Source organism: Melozone crissalis, unplaced genomic scaffold, assembly GCF_028551555.1.
Source record: "Melozone crissalis strain CALT ecotype California unplaced genomic scaffold, PUWL_Pcris_2 ptg000088l_1, whole genome shotgun sequence".
Lineage (NCBI taxonomy): Eukaryota > Metazoa > Chordata > Aves > Passeriformes > Passerellidae > Melozone > Melozone crissalis.
Window position 1 is genome coordinate 4,477,054 of NW_026535865.1, and position 12,885 is coordinate 4,489,938.

Here is a 12,885-nt window from a genome sequence, read left to right on the forward strand (position 1 = left end):
CACCAGGGACAGGGCAGGGATGCTTCCTGCCTTCCCAAATAAACCCGTTGTTGCCTTTCCTTTCCAAGGGTGATTCCCCTTCCCAGCAGCGCCCGTGAGGGGACAGTGGTGGATTCCCCTTCCCAGCTGTGCGAGGGGACAGCGGTGGTGGCTCCTCCCACACCCCTGGGGACAGGGACGTTGCCGGGGGACAGAGCCCTGTGCCCTTTCCCAGGTGCAGAGGGACGAGCTGTGACATGTCCCCAAACAGCTGCACCCGTGTGGCTTCCAGCACAGCAGAGGCCTCCAGTCCAGCCCAGAACCCCTCCAGAGTCCCCAGTTCCTGCTCACCAGCAGATTTAGGCCTTAAAAGGGGTCCTGGTGTGGCTGCACCCCCAGCCACTCTGTCCCATGGGGACTGGCACAGTGGCACCAGGCACGGATGGCACAGGGAGAGCTGTGGGGCACCAGCCCCATGCCAGCACCCTGGGCTGCCCCAGGACACTGGGGAGGAGTGGTTTGTGTCCCCCCCCTTCCCCAGCACTCTGTGTTTGTTCAGCTGAAGAGTTTTGGGAATTAAGGCAGAGCCAGACGTTTCTCCAAAGCTTATAATGAATGACCCGTGAGAACCTTGGCTGGACCTTCCAGAGCAGGGGGAGGAGGGAGCCAGGATGGAGTTTGTCTCCAAGGGCAGGGGCTCTCCTCGGGGGCACCCCCAGGGATGAGCTGGGACCCCTGCAAACACCAAGGGAGAGTCCTGGCACCCAGCCCAGGTCTGTAGGATGAGGGGCTAGATGCCAAGCTTGTCCAGGCCTCTCCTGGAGGTGCTCCCCATCCTGGCCTAACCCTCAGTGGGCAGCTGGTGGGGCTGGAAGTGCCGCTGGATCTCGGGGCGCACGTCCTCCTGCACAGGGAGAGAGAGATGGGGTAGGGGCAGGCTGTGCCAGAGTGCCTGTCCCCTTCCTGTCCCTTTCCTGTCCCCGTGTCCCCTTCCCCATGTCCCCCATCCCCAGCCCTGTGTCCCCTTCCTGTCCCCATCCCCATGTCCTGTGTCCCCTTCCTGTCCCCATCCCCATGTCCCTGTCCCCACATCCCCTTCTCCATGTTCCCATCCCCATTCCTACATCCCCTTCCCATCCCCACATCCCTTTCCAGCCCCCTTCCCCATCCCTGCATCCCCATCCCCATGTCCCACTCCCCCATCCCCACCTCCCCTTCCTGTTCCCATCCATCCCCATGTCCCCCAGCCTGTCCCTTTCCCATCTCCATCCCCAAATCCCCTATCCCATGTCCCCATCCTGTCCCCATCCCCACACCTCCTTCTCCTTGTCCCCATCCTGTCCCCCTCCATCCCCACATCCCTTTCCAAACCCCATCCCCGCATCCCCTTCCCCATGTCCCCATCCCCACATCCCCTTTCCCATCCCCTGTCCCATGTCCCCATCCATTCCCATCCCCCTGACCCCTTTCCTGTCCCTTTCCCCTTCCCATGCCCAGGTCCTACCGCCCGTCCCAGCTGCTCCAGCACCGGGATGAGGCGCAGCAGCTCCTCATCCTCAGGGTCCCCAGACCACGGTGGCACCTGGATCCAGTTGGCAGCCTGGGGAGGGGACAGGGAGAGGGTTGGACCCCGCACAGCTCCAACCAGGACACGTGAATCCCCCAGGGATGGGGACACGTGAATCCCCCCGGAGTGGCACTGCCCTACCTGGGCAGGGAAGCCCTGCATGGTGTGGTCCAGGCCCACCATCGTGGCCAGGTCCCTGCCCAGCTGGGTCAGGTCCTTCCAGTAGCAGCCCTGGGAGCAGACACAGTCCTGCTGGGAGAGGCAGTGCCTGGCAGAGAGACAGAGCCATGGGGAGCCTGCCCTGGCACACTGAGGGTGCCCAGCAGGGCACTGCCAGCACCATCACCTGATCAGCTTCTTCTTGGGGTCCAGCACCTCCAGGAGCTTCTTGGCATAGTCCTTCTTGGCAGTGGTGTAGATGAAGATCTGGCAGAGAGAGGGTGAAGGTCCTGCATGGGCTGCTCGAGTCACCCCAAACCCCTCAGGGGTCACCCCACAGCCTCCAGGGGCTCTGGGTACCTCGTAGGTCTTGGAAAGGCTCTCCAAGAACTCCTGCACGTGTGGTCGCAGCTTCACATGGACCTGGGAGGGAACAGCAACTTGGAGAACCTCCAACACCCCCGTCCTGACAGTGAGGGGAGCCCCAAGGGGGGTTCAGTGCCCTCGGCAGGACCCCTCACCCACGGGATTCCAGGGCTCCTTCAGCCACAAGGGGCATTGGCACCGAGGCCACACGGGGTGGCAGTGAAGAGCCACCTCAGCCACGGCCCCACATCACAGCTCCACACCCACCTTGTAGGAGCTGGCCTGGAAGTCCGTGGTGAAGGTGGCCGTGGCATCCTTCTGCCCGTGGGCGAGCAGCGAGGAGTAGAGCAGGGTCCCATCCTGGGAACAGGGTCAGGAACAGGGTCAGGGTCGGGAACAGCCCCTGCAGAGCCCCCCAGACCCCTCCCCAGCTCACCAGCTCCAGGACCAGCGTGTGCTGCAGCTTCCTCCGCCCCCTCCGTGCCCTCGCTGGGGTCAGAGCGCCAGGGCTCGGCCTGGAGGGGGAAAACAGAGGGTCAGCGCTGCTGGGGGGGCTGCTGGACCCCCCCACACATATTGGGGGGTTATGGGAACCCCCCTCACACTCACAGGCTGGGGGCTGCAGGGCCAGCAGGGTCCTGATGCTCCAGCTCAGGGAGCCCTGAGAAATAGAAGCTGCCGGGGCCGGGCGGTTCTGGGGGTCCCGCAGGGTCTGTGGGGCAGGGGAGGGGTCCCATCAGCACGGCCAGAGCAGCGTGGGGCCTCTCATCATCCCTGGCATCACCTCAAGCTCCTTCCCATTCCTCTCATCATCCCTGGCATCATTCTGGGTCCCCACGAGCAGGGTGTCCCCTCCATGTCCCCACGAGCAGGGGGTCCCCTCGGTGTCCCCAAGAACCGGGATTTCCCCGTGCCCCGAGCAGGGATTTTGGGTCCCTTCAGCACATCCAGGGCAGCAGGGATTTCCCCGCGTACCCCGCAGGGATTTCCGCGGGCACGGACGCGCTCACCGCTGTCCCCGGGGCTCCCCTCGGGTCCCCGCCGGACCAGGCGCCCCTTGCCGGGCGTGCCGGGCGAGCCGGGCACCCGCGCCCACCCGCGCTCCCCCTCTCGGTGCCGGCTCTCGGCCCGAGCGCGAACCGCAGCCCTCGGGGTGCGGAGCCCCTGCTCCTCCCTCGGGGGATTCTTCGTGCGTGGGGTGGCCCCCAAACCCGCCATGGCCAGGGACAATCCCCCCCCTCCTCAGCAGCCCCAAATTAACCGTGGGGTAGGTGTGGGAGGGAGGGTTTTATAGGGTGGAGGCGCCTTTACAGCCCAAATTCCACCTGGAATCACTCAGACTTCACTGGCACCAGCTGGGCTCAGCTCCGCGCTCCCCAGCTGCTCCCGGCGCTCATTTCTGGCTCCTGCTGGTGCCACCCGATGTGCCAAGGACCCTCCTGGGCTGGCAGCTGCCGAGTTTGGGGACAGTCCCCAGCCACACGAGCTCCAAGCCCACCCCAAGGGACCCCCGAGTGCCCCAGAGCCCCCCCCAGTCACATCCTGTCCCCACAGGGGCCCCGCGGTGGCCGCCACCAGCCCCAGGGTTGGGTTACGGCCGGGGGGGACACGCCGGGCTCCGGCGGAAGGGAGATAAGCGAGAGGGCCCCGACCCCGGCAGGCAGAGCCTGGCACGGAGCCATGGACAGACGCGGCGACACGGGCTGGGAACGGCTCAGGGGCTCGGAGCGGGGACACGGAGCGACCCCCAATCGTGGGGACACACAGGGGACCCCTCGAAGTGGAGGGACACGGAGGAGCCCCCCTGAAAAGGGTGGGACACAGAGGTGACCCCCTGCTCATGGGGTGACAGAAGGGAACCCCTAAAGTGGAGGGACACGGAGGGGACCCCCTGAAGTCATGGAGGAGCCCCCCTGCTCATGGGGTGATAGAAGGGACACCCCCAAAGTGCAGGGGCAGGGAGGAGACCCCTGCTCATGGGGACACAGAGAGGACCCCCAAAGTGGAGGGACACGGAGGAGCCCCCTCTACTCATGGGGACACAGAAGGGACCCCCTGAAGTCACAGAGGAGCCCCCCCCCTGCTCATGGGGACACAGAGGGTCATGGAGGAGGCCCCGCTGCTCATGGGACACAGAGGGGAGCCCCCAAAGTGGAGGGACACTGAGGAGCCCCCCTTGCCCACGGGGACACAGAGGGGACCCCCTGAAAAGAGAGGGACACAGAGGAGCCCCCCTGCCCACAAAGAACCCCCCCTGAAAAGGGAGGACCCCCCTGGACCATCTCCAGCCAGCAAGGGACACACGGCGACCGAGGGGATAAACAATTTATTTCCTGCAAAAAAACCCAATAAATTACCACCCCCCTCCACCCCCCCGCCGCCACGCGGACCCCAAGCACGGCGCGATGAGTGGGGGGATCCATAGCGGGGAGGGGGGCACGGGAAGGGCTCGGTGCCCGGTGGGAGCCCCCGGTGTGCCCGGCGGTGCCCGCGGGGCCGGGCTCAGGGCGGCCGGGGGTGCGGGCAGTGCCGCGCCGCCTCCCGCACCAGCCGCGCCTCGCGGGCCGTCCAGGGCCGGGCGTAGCCGTCGGGGGGCAGCAGGACGCGGTTCAGGGTGTGCTCGTGGTTCACGTGGCGCCGCGCCATCAGCACGTACTCGGCTCCTTCGAGCAGCGCGGGGCAGCCGCAGGTGCTGGGCACCCACAGGTACTCCCGGGCCACCAGCGGGAAGCGCTGCCGGTACCGAGCCTCCACCGCCACCTCGTAGCGCGTCTCCCGCCCCACCAAGCGCCGAGCCAGGATCCGCCCGTGGAAGACTGCGGGGGGAGGATGGGGCAGCCTGAGCGCCTTCCTGTCCCCTGGCATCGCCCTGAGACCTTTCCCACCCATGGCATCACCCTGAGCCCTTTCCTGCCCCTGGCATCATCCTGAGTGCTTTCCCGCCCCTGGCATCGCCCTGAGCCTTTTGTTGCCCCTGGCGTCACCCTGAGACCTTTCCCACCCATGGCATCACCCTGAGCCCTTTCCTGGCCCTGGCATCACCCTGATCACCTTCCTGGCCTTGGCATCACCCTGAGCCCTTTCACACCTTCTGGCATCACCCTGAGCCCTTTCCCACCCTCTGGCATCACCCTGAGTGCCTCCCTGTCCCTGGCATAACCCGGAGACCTTTCCTGTTCCTGGCATCACCCCAAGCTCCTTCCCATCCCTGGCATTGTCTCTGGCATCACCCCAAGCCCCCTCCCATTCCTCTCATCATCCCTGGCATCGTTCTGAGCCCCTTTCCATCCCCGCATCGCCTCTGGCATCACCCTGAGCACATTCCCGTCCCCAGCACCGCCCTCAGTATCACCCCGAGCTCCTTCCCGCTCCTGGCAATGTCCCTGGCGATGTCCCTGGCGATGTCCTTGTCCCTGTCCCGCCCCCGGGACCCTCCCGAGCCCCTCCCGGCCCGGCTCTCACCGAAGTCGCTCTGGCAGAAGTGCCGGATGCGCTGCGAGCGCCCCTTGGGCGGGCGGCACCTCCCGCAGCGCCCTGCGGGGATAAAGCTGCAGCAATTTAGGGGCAGAGGGGACTCCTGACCACCAAAATCCCCCTCACACACCCTTGGGAGAGAAGATTGAGAGTCCACACCCCAGAGAGGGTCACACGGGGCTCCTGAGAGCCCTGGCGAGGGATTTTAGGGTCCTTTTAAGGATATCCCCCCACCAGGGCAGCCCAGGATGCTCCAGCAGGGGCCTGGGGGTGCTGTGGGGACCCCCGAGGATGTACCTGCGGCATCCCCATCCTGGCTGCGGCCCGGGGCGCTCCTCGGCGGTGGCTCCGTGGCCAAGCCCCGGGGCCGCGGGGGCTGCGGGGGCTGCGGGGGCTCCGGGGGCACCGGGGGCTCCGGGGGCGGGGGGCTGCCGGCCCCGCGGGGCTGCGGCTGCCGCAGGGCGCTCGTGTCCCCGCGGCCGAGCTGCGGGTGCCCGCGGGGCAGCCAGAACTGGTACTCGATGCCGGGGTTGGGCTCCTGCAGCAGCACCTGGAGGGGATGGGGGGACACGAGCGGGGCTGGGAGGGGCGGTGGGAACGGGGGGTGGCTGCTGTCCCCAGCGCCGTGTCCGTCTGTCCTCACCATCACGTGCAGGTCCTCGAGGGTGGGTCCGGACGCCTCCAGGCTCTCGGTGCCGTCGGGGGCCCGGTTGTAGGTCAGGAGGGTCCCGGCGGCCTCGTAGGGCCCCGGCCATGCGATGGCCCAGTCGCCGTTGAGGACGTAGCGGCCGTCGCTCGCCATCAGCGCTGCGAGACCGAGCGGCTCCGCTCAACCGAGCCCCGCACGGCCCCCGGGACCCCCGGCCCGCTCCCCTCCCGAGGCCTCTCCCGTGGGCCGGGAGCCGCGCTCGGGGCTCCGGGAATCCGCGTTCCTGTCGGATCTTGGCTCCGAGCCCGAGCCGCAGCCCGAGCCGGGTGTGCAGAGCCAGCCCCGAGCCCCCACAAAGCCCGGCCGGGAGGGGGGAAGGGGCTCCGGCTGCATGGGAACGGGGAAAGGGGACGGGAGTGGGGACGGAGGTCCCTGTCCCGGTGCTGCAGCCCCGCGCTGGCCCCGCTCCAGCGCAGCCCTTCCCAAAACGCGGCCGCGGCCTCTGGAAAATTGCCCCGAGCGCTTGGGAGTTCAGTGACCCCGCGATGCTCAAAACAGCATCCGAGGGAGGGAGCGGCGCGGCACGACAAGGGACAAACAAGGGACAAACATGGGGCAGCGCGGCGTGACACGGCCACCCCTGCCCTGCCCTGCCCTGCCCTGCCCGCACACACAGCTGGCACCAGCCTGGGCCAACTGGGAGGCACTGGAGGGCACTGGGATGGGGGCAGTTCGGGTCCTACCCAGGTAATTGCGGCTCTTGTCCGTCACCTTGATGTTGGTGGCCCCTGCCGGGATCTTGGTGACGTTCACATACCCCAAATATCCTGGGGGGGATGGAGGGGGGGCAGAGTCAGGGCAGAGCCCTGGGGGCACCACGGGGGGACAGAGAGGGAGGGGACGGGCACAGAGGGGACCCGGGGCTGGGGCATTGACCCAGCTGGGCCCCACGTGCTGGGACATCAGGGACACGTGGGGACAGGGACTCTGGACACCCCTGGGGACATCACAGACCCCCCACAGGCCAGGAGTGACCCCTCTGCAATGAATTAACCCCCCCGTGAAGGCACCAGAGACCCTCGGGATGGGGGACAATGGGGCACCCAGGCCACGCCTTGGGGACACGGGTGGGGACAGGAGGACAGGGGAGCCAAGAGCCAAAGCATTCACCCATGGAGGGGGCCGGGGCAATGGTTCATTCACCGGAGGAGGGGTCGGAGCCCTGGAACAGCCGGTGCACCAGCACACACGAGCCGTGGCCGCTGCCGCAGTGCCCGCAGGCGTCGGGGCCCGAGCCCAGGATCCCGTCACAGCCCACGCTCTGTGGGGAGCGCAGACCTCCCCTCAGCGCGGGGGTCGGGCCTGGGGGGTCCCGAGGAGGGTCCCCAGTCCCGTTCACACCCACCAGGCAGCGCCCGCCGACGCACAGGTCCGGGGAGCCGGGGCTGCAGCGCGTCCCGTCCAGCACCCGGCCGAAGCTGTAGTAGAAATTGTGTCCCTCGGCCAGGCAGTTGAGGTCGCAGAGGTTTGGGGCTGCCGGAGCAGGGTGGGAAGGGGTTGGGGTGATGCCGGGGACGGCCGGGATCCCCCGGTGGTGCCGTCAGCACGGCGGGACTCACCTCCGTGGAAGGGCACCCAGCGGTAGCGGGCGGAGGTGCCCAGCACGGGCCGGTTGTCGTAGAGCGAGCACTGCATGGCACGGAAGGGCACGGAACTGGCGGGGCAGCCCTGCGGGAGCACCGGGATAGAGCGGCCACGGGCACCGGGGACAGCCCCGTGGGCGCCGCAGCACTCACCTGGAGCTGGCAGAGCCGGTACTGCCGCGGCTCCCCCGGGCACGGCTGCTCCTCGCTGCTCCTGCGGGCACAGGGACAGCAGTGTCCCCTCCGTGTCCCACACAGGGAACCCCCAGTTCCAAGGCTACAATGCCACCCAGCCACCACAGGGTTGGCGACACCCTGGTCCCACACAGGGAACCCCCAGCTCCAGGGCCACGATGCCACCGAGCCACCACAGGGATGGTGGCACCCTGGTGGCACCAGGCCGAGGTGGTGGCAAGGCCGTGCCGTGGGGTTTGGGGACACCTGGGGGGGTTTGGGAGCTGGGGGGGTCTGTGCTGCCCCGTCCCCCACTCACCGCAGGCACCGCCGGCTGCGCAGGGCGACCCCGTCCCCACAGGAGCTGGAGCAGGAGCTCCAGGGTCCCCAGGACCCCCAGGTCCCCTGGGGCCGAGCAGGGGCTGGGGGCTCGGGGACCCTCGCTGGTGTCCCCAGGGCTGGGTCCTGAGTGAGGAAGGTGATGGTGAGCGCTGGGGTGGGATGAAGGAGCCCGGGGGTGCCATAGACCCCCTCAGGTGCCCCCCAGCCCCCTCACCTGCGCCGTGCCCACCAGGCTGAGCCAGGCCAGCAGCAGCAGCCGCCAGCACCTGCGGGGCAGAGAGCCCTGAGCCCGGGGACAGGGGGTGACACCAGGCTGTCCCCCTGCCCAGCACGGCCACCGAGGTGGGGACACCACCGAGACACCCCCGGGACCACAGAGAGAGGATGGGGGTGAGGGGGGCAAGGCCAGGCCCCAGGGAGGGGATGTGGGGTCTGGTGCCACCAGCGGGGACAGGCGGGTGGGGGACATGCAGTGGGTGATGCTGGGTGGTGGCACGGGGTGGGTGACACCGGGTGGTGACATGGGGTGGGTGACACAGGGTGAGCAACACAGGGTGGGTGGCAAGGGGTGGGTGACACGGGGTGAGGGGTGACACGGGGTGGTGACGGGGGTGGTGACACAGAGTGGGTGACACAGGGTGGGTGAGACGGGGTGGGTGACACAGGGTGGGTCACACAGGGTGGGTGACACAGGATGGGTGACACGGGTTGGGTGACACAGGGTGGGTGACAGAGGATGGGTGACACAGGGTGGGTGACACGGGGTGTCCCCCCCACGTGCCCACGCAACCCCGGCACGGGCGACGGCCCCGCTGCCCCCAGGGCCCCGCGGCGGGCGCCGGGCCGGGATCGCTGCCTGCCGGGGCAGGACCAGACCTGCTCGCCGGGGCTCCCGCGTCGCTCCCCGATCCGGATCCGGCCCCGCCGTGGGGCGAGCGGGGTGGGGGGCAGCGGGAGGCCCCCACAGTGCCCGATCCTGCAGCCCCCCACAGCGCCCAGCCCGGGGCTGAGGGAGGCGCCGGGAGGGTGCGGGGGGTGCGGGGGTCCCATCCCCGTGTCGGGGAATCCCCGGTTGGGCGGTTCCGTCCCGTCGCGGGCAGCCCCCGGCTGTGGGTGCCCCCAGCAGGACAGGGGAAGGGCCGGGGGTCGCGCTGCCGCCTCTCCAGGGGGGTGTTTGTATCGTCCGGACCCCGCCGAGGCTCGGGCGATGCCCGCTGGGTGATGCCCAAACCCCGCTGGCACCGCGTGCCTCAGTTTCCCCGCAGGATCTGCGGGAAGGCGCGGAGTCTCGGGACAAGGGGGGTCCGCGAGGGTTAAAGCACAAACCAGGAGCTTACCCGGCAGCGTGGGGGTCCGAGCCGCCCCCACGGCCCCTCCCGGCCATGCCGCCCCTCGTCTGCCGCGTCGCGGCGGCTCCGTCCCGACTCGGCGTGCGGGCGGCGCGGAGCGGGGGGGACCCGGGGCCAGCGGGCATCGCCTGCGCAGCTCCGGGGGGGCCGGGCGAGGCTCCCCCCCCCACACACACCCTCCCCGTTCGCCTGCCGTCCCTCCCCGCCGCGTTATTAATATCCAGCCCCAAAGGTGCGCCCAGCCCTCCCCGGCCGCCCGTTAACCCTTGGGGGCCCGGAGCTCCGGCGGTTGGGGGGGGGGGTGGTGGCGTCCCGAGGGCTGTAAAACAACATCAGCGCCCCCGGGACCCCCCCAGCACCAGCGGAGGAGGCGCCAGGACCTCCCTGCACGGTCGGATCATGATCCGGGACCCTCCGGTGCTGCCCAGCCCCGAGGGCCGGGACCCCCGCGGGGGTCTCCGCTTTGTGACCGGGGTCTTCTGAGGGGGCTCGGGGGGACAGAGCGGTGAGTGTTGGGTGCGGGGGGGGGCACACAGCACCCCTGGGCGCCAGGGACACCCGCAGCCGGAGCTGAAGGGGTTACAGTGTCCGGTGTCCCTCGGGGTGTCCCCGGTGCCGAGCAGAGCGGGCAGGATGGATCCGGGGAGCGCAGGGGCTGAGCCCCCTCCGGGCTGGCTCCTCCGGGATGAAGGCAGCGGGACGCTCTACAAGCGGGGACGGCTCCTGGGAGAGGTAAATCCCCTGAACTGCCCCCTCTGAACTGCCCCCAGCGCCCCCTCCCCACTGGGCACCATGGGGGGGGTCACACACCGGCACCCCCCGAGGGTCCCGATCCAAGGGGGGGAAGGGGAAACTGAGGCACGGGGCTGACCCCCAGCAGCTCCGGTCCCTGGGGCTGCGAGCCCCACACCTGGGTGGGCCCCCCAAGCCCACAGGGTCACTCGCAGGGCACCTTCGGCCGCTGCTACCAGGTGACAGAGGTGACAAGTGGCCGGCGCTACGCGGCGAAGGTGATCCCGAGAGCACGGCTGGCTGCCGCGGGCGTGGGGGACAGGGTGAGTGCGGGGGGACACTCCCCGGGGAGAGGGGACAGTGCCCGGGGAGAGGGGACAGTGCCCGGGGAGGGGGGACAATGCCCACTGAGAGGGGACACTGCTCGCGGGTCTCCGCACAGCCCCTCCCGTGCCCCTCCCCGGGTGTCTGGGTGGGTTCCCCTCCCCGCGGGGTCAGTGCCGGGGGTCCCCGAGGGTTCCTGAGGGTCCCCCCGGGGCTGCCGGGCTGCTGTCGGTGCAGGTGGAGAGGGAGCGGGAGCTGCAGTGTCGCCTGCGCCACCCGCACATCGTGCGCCTGCACGGGCACTTCGCCGACGGTGGGCACCTCTACCTGCTGCTGGAGCTGTGCAGCCGGGGGGTGAGACCTGCGCCCCGAAACCGGGCTCCTGAACCCCGAAACTGAGCCCCTGAACCCCGAAACCGAGCCTAAACACCCTAAACCCGAGCCCTTGAACACTGAAACCGAGCCCTTGAACACCCCTGAAATTCTGCACCTCAAAACCGAGTCCCTACACCCCCAAACTGAGCCTAAACACCTTAAAATTGAGTCCCTGAACCCCAAAACTGAGCCCCCTCAGGCCGGGGCTTCAGCAGGGCCCAGCCTGGTGCCTTGCTCTTGTCCCCAGGCCTCCCTCGCTCTGTCCCTGTCACTCCACCCCCTATCCCTGTCACTCCGTCCTCGTCCCATTTCATTGTCCCCATCCCTCGTCACTGTCCCAGCCACTGTCCCTCTGTCCCCAATCCCTTCTCAGTGTCCCCAGCCACTGTTGCTCTGTCCCCAGTCTCTCCTCAGTCCCTGTCCCTCTGTCCCAGTCCCTGTCACTTCATCCCCAGTTCCCCTCCATTGTCCTCAGTCCCTCCTCAGTGTCCCCAGCCGCTGCCGCTCTGTCCCAGCAGTCGCTCTGTCCCCAGTCCCTCCTCAGTTTCCCCAGTGCTGTCACTCTGTCCCCAGTCCCTCCTCACTGTCCCCAGTCCCTCCTCAGTGTCCCCAGCCGCTGTCGCTCTGTCCCAGCTCTGTCGCTCTGTCCGCAGTCCCTCGCCGCCATCCTGCGGGCGCGGGGCCGCCTGACGGAGCCCGAGGTTCGCTATTACCTGCGGCAGCTGCTCTCGGCCCTGCGCTACCTGCACGGCCACGGCCTCGTGCACCGGGACCTCAAACCGAGTGCGTGGGGCTGGGGGGGACCCGGGGGTGTCCCCAGGGTGGCCCGAGGGTGACACAATTCCCGTCACTCCCTGCACAGGTAACTTCTTGGTGACGGAGAGGATGCGGGTGAAGATCGGGGACCTGGGGCTGGCTCAGCGGGCGGCACCGCCCGGGCGGCGCTGGGGGTGAGAGGGGCTGGGGGGATGCAGGGAGGGGGTTTCACCTTGTCCGTGTCCCCTGGGGTCACCGCTGCTGTCCCCACTCAGGGCGCTCTGTGGGACACCCGCGGGGCTGGGGGGATGCAGGGGGGGTTTTCCGTGTCCCCTGGAGTCACCTCTGCTGTCCCCTCCTCAGGGCGCTCTGTGGGACACCCGCGTTCCTGGCCCCGGAGGTGCTGGAGCGCAGGGGACACGCGGAGCCCGCGGATGTCTGGGCACTGGGGTGTGCCGTGTGAGAGGGGATGGGGAGATGGAGGGAGGGAGAGGGGAGATGGAGAGAGGGTAAGGGAGAGATGGAGATGGATGAGGGGAGATGGAGGGAGGGTGGGATAAGGGGAGACAGATGGAGGGAGGGAGGATGGGATGAGGGGAGATGGGAGGATTGGGTAAGGGGAGATGGACAGAGGGAGGATGAGGGGTGATGGAGGGAGGATGGGAGAAATGGAGAGGGCAAGGGGAGATGGAGGGAGGACTGGATAAGGGGACATGGAGGGAGGGTGGCATAGGGGGAGATGGAGGGAGGACAGCAGAGCTGGAAGGAGGATGGAGAGGCTGAAGGGAGGACAGAAAGGACGAAGAGGGGTGATGGAAGCAGGCCAGGGACACCGGAGGGAGGAAGAGGGGTGATGGAGGCAGGCCAGGGACACTGAAAGGAGCAAGAGGGGTGATGGAGGAAGGCAGGGACGCCGGAGGGAGCACAGGCCCGCCGCTCTCCCGCAGGTACACGGCGCTGACCGGGCACGCCCCGTTCCAGGCCCGCCACCGGCCG

The 12,885-nt window shown here is 68.7% G+C and overlaps 1 protein-coding gene across 1 annotated transcript; it reads right to left on the reverse strand.

Annotated features, from left to right (window-relative positions):
• Positions 1-4,573: 4,573 nt before the first annotated feature.
• ADAMTSL5 (ADAMTS like 5) lies at positions 4,574-9,737 on the reverse strand. The gene is made up of 12 exons (XM_054291144.1): positions 9,691-9,737; positions 8,568-8,619; positions 8,331-8,476; positions 7,991-8,051; positions 7,814-7,922; positions 7,600-7,727; positions 7,398-7,515; positions 6,938-7,021; positions 6,189-6,352; positions 5,843-6,095; positions 5,534-5,605; positions 4,574-4,887 (listed from the first exon to the last, which is right to left on the reverse strand). The coding sequence occupies exons 1-12, from the start codon at positions 9,735-9,737 to the stop codon at positions 4,574-4,576; spliced, it is 1,548 nt and encodes a 515-aa protein (XP_054147119.1).
• Positions 9,738-12,885: the final 3,148 nt, after the last annotated feature.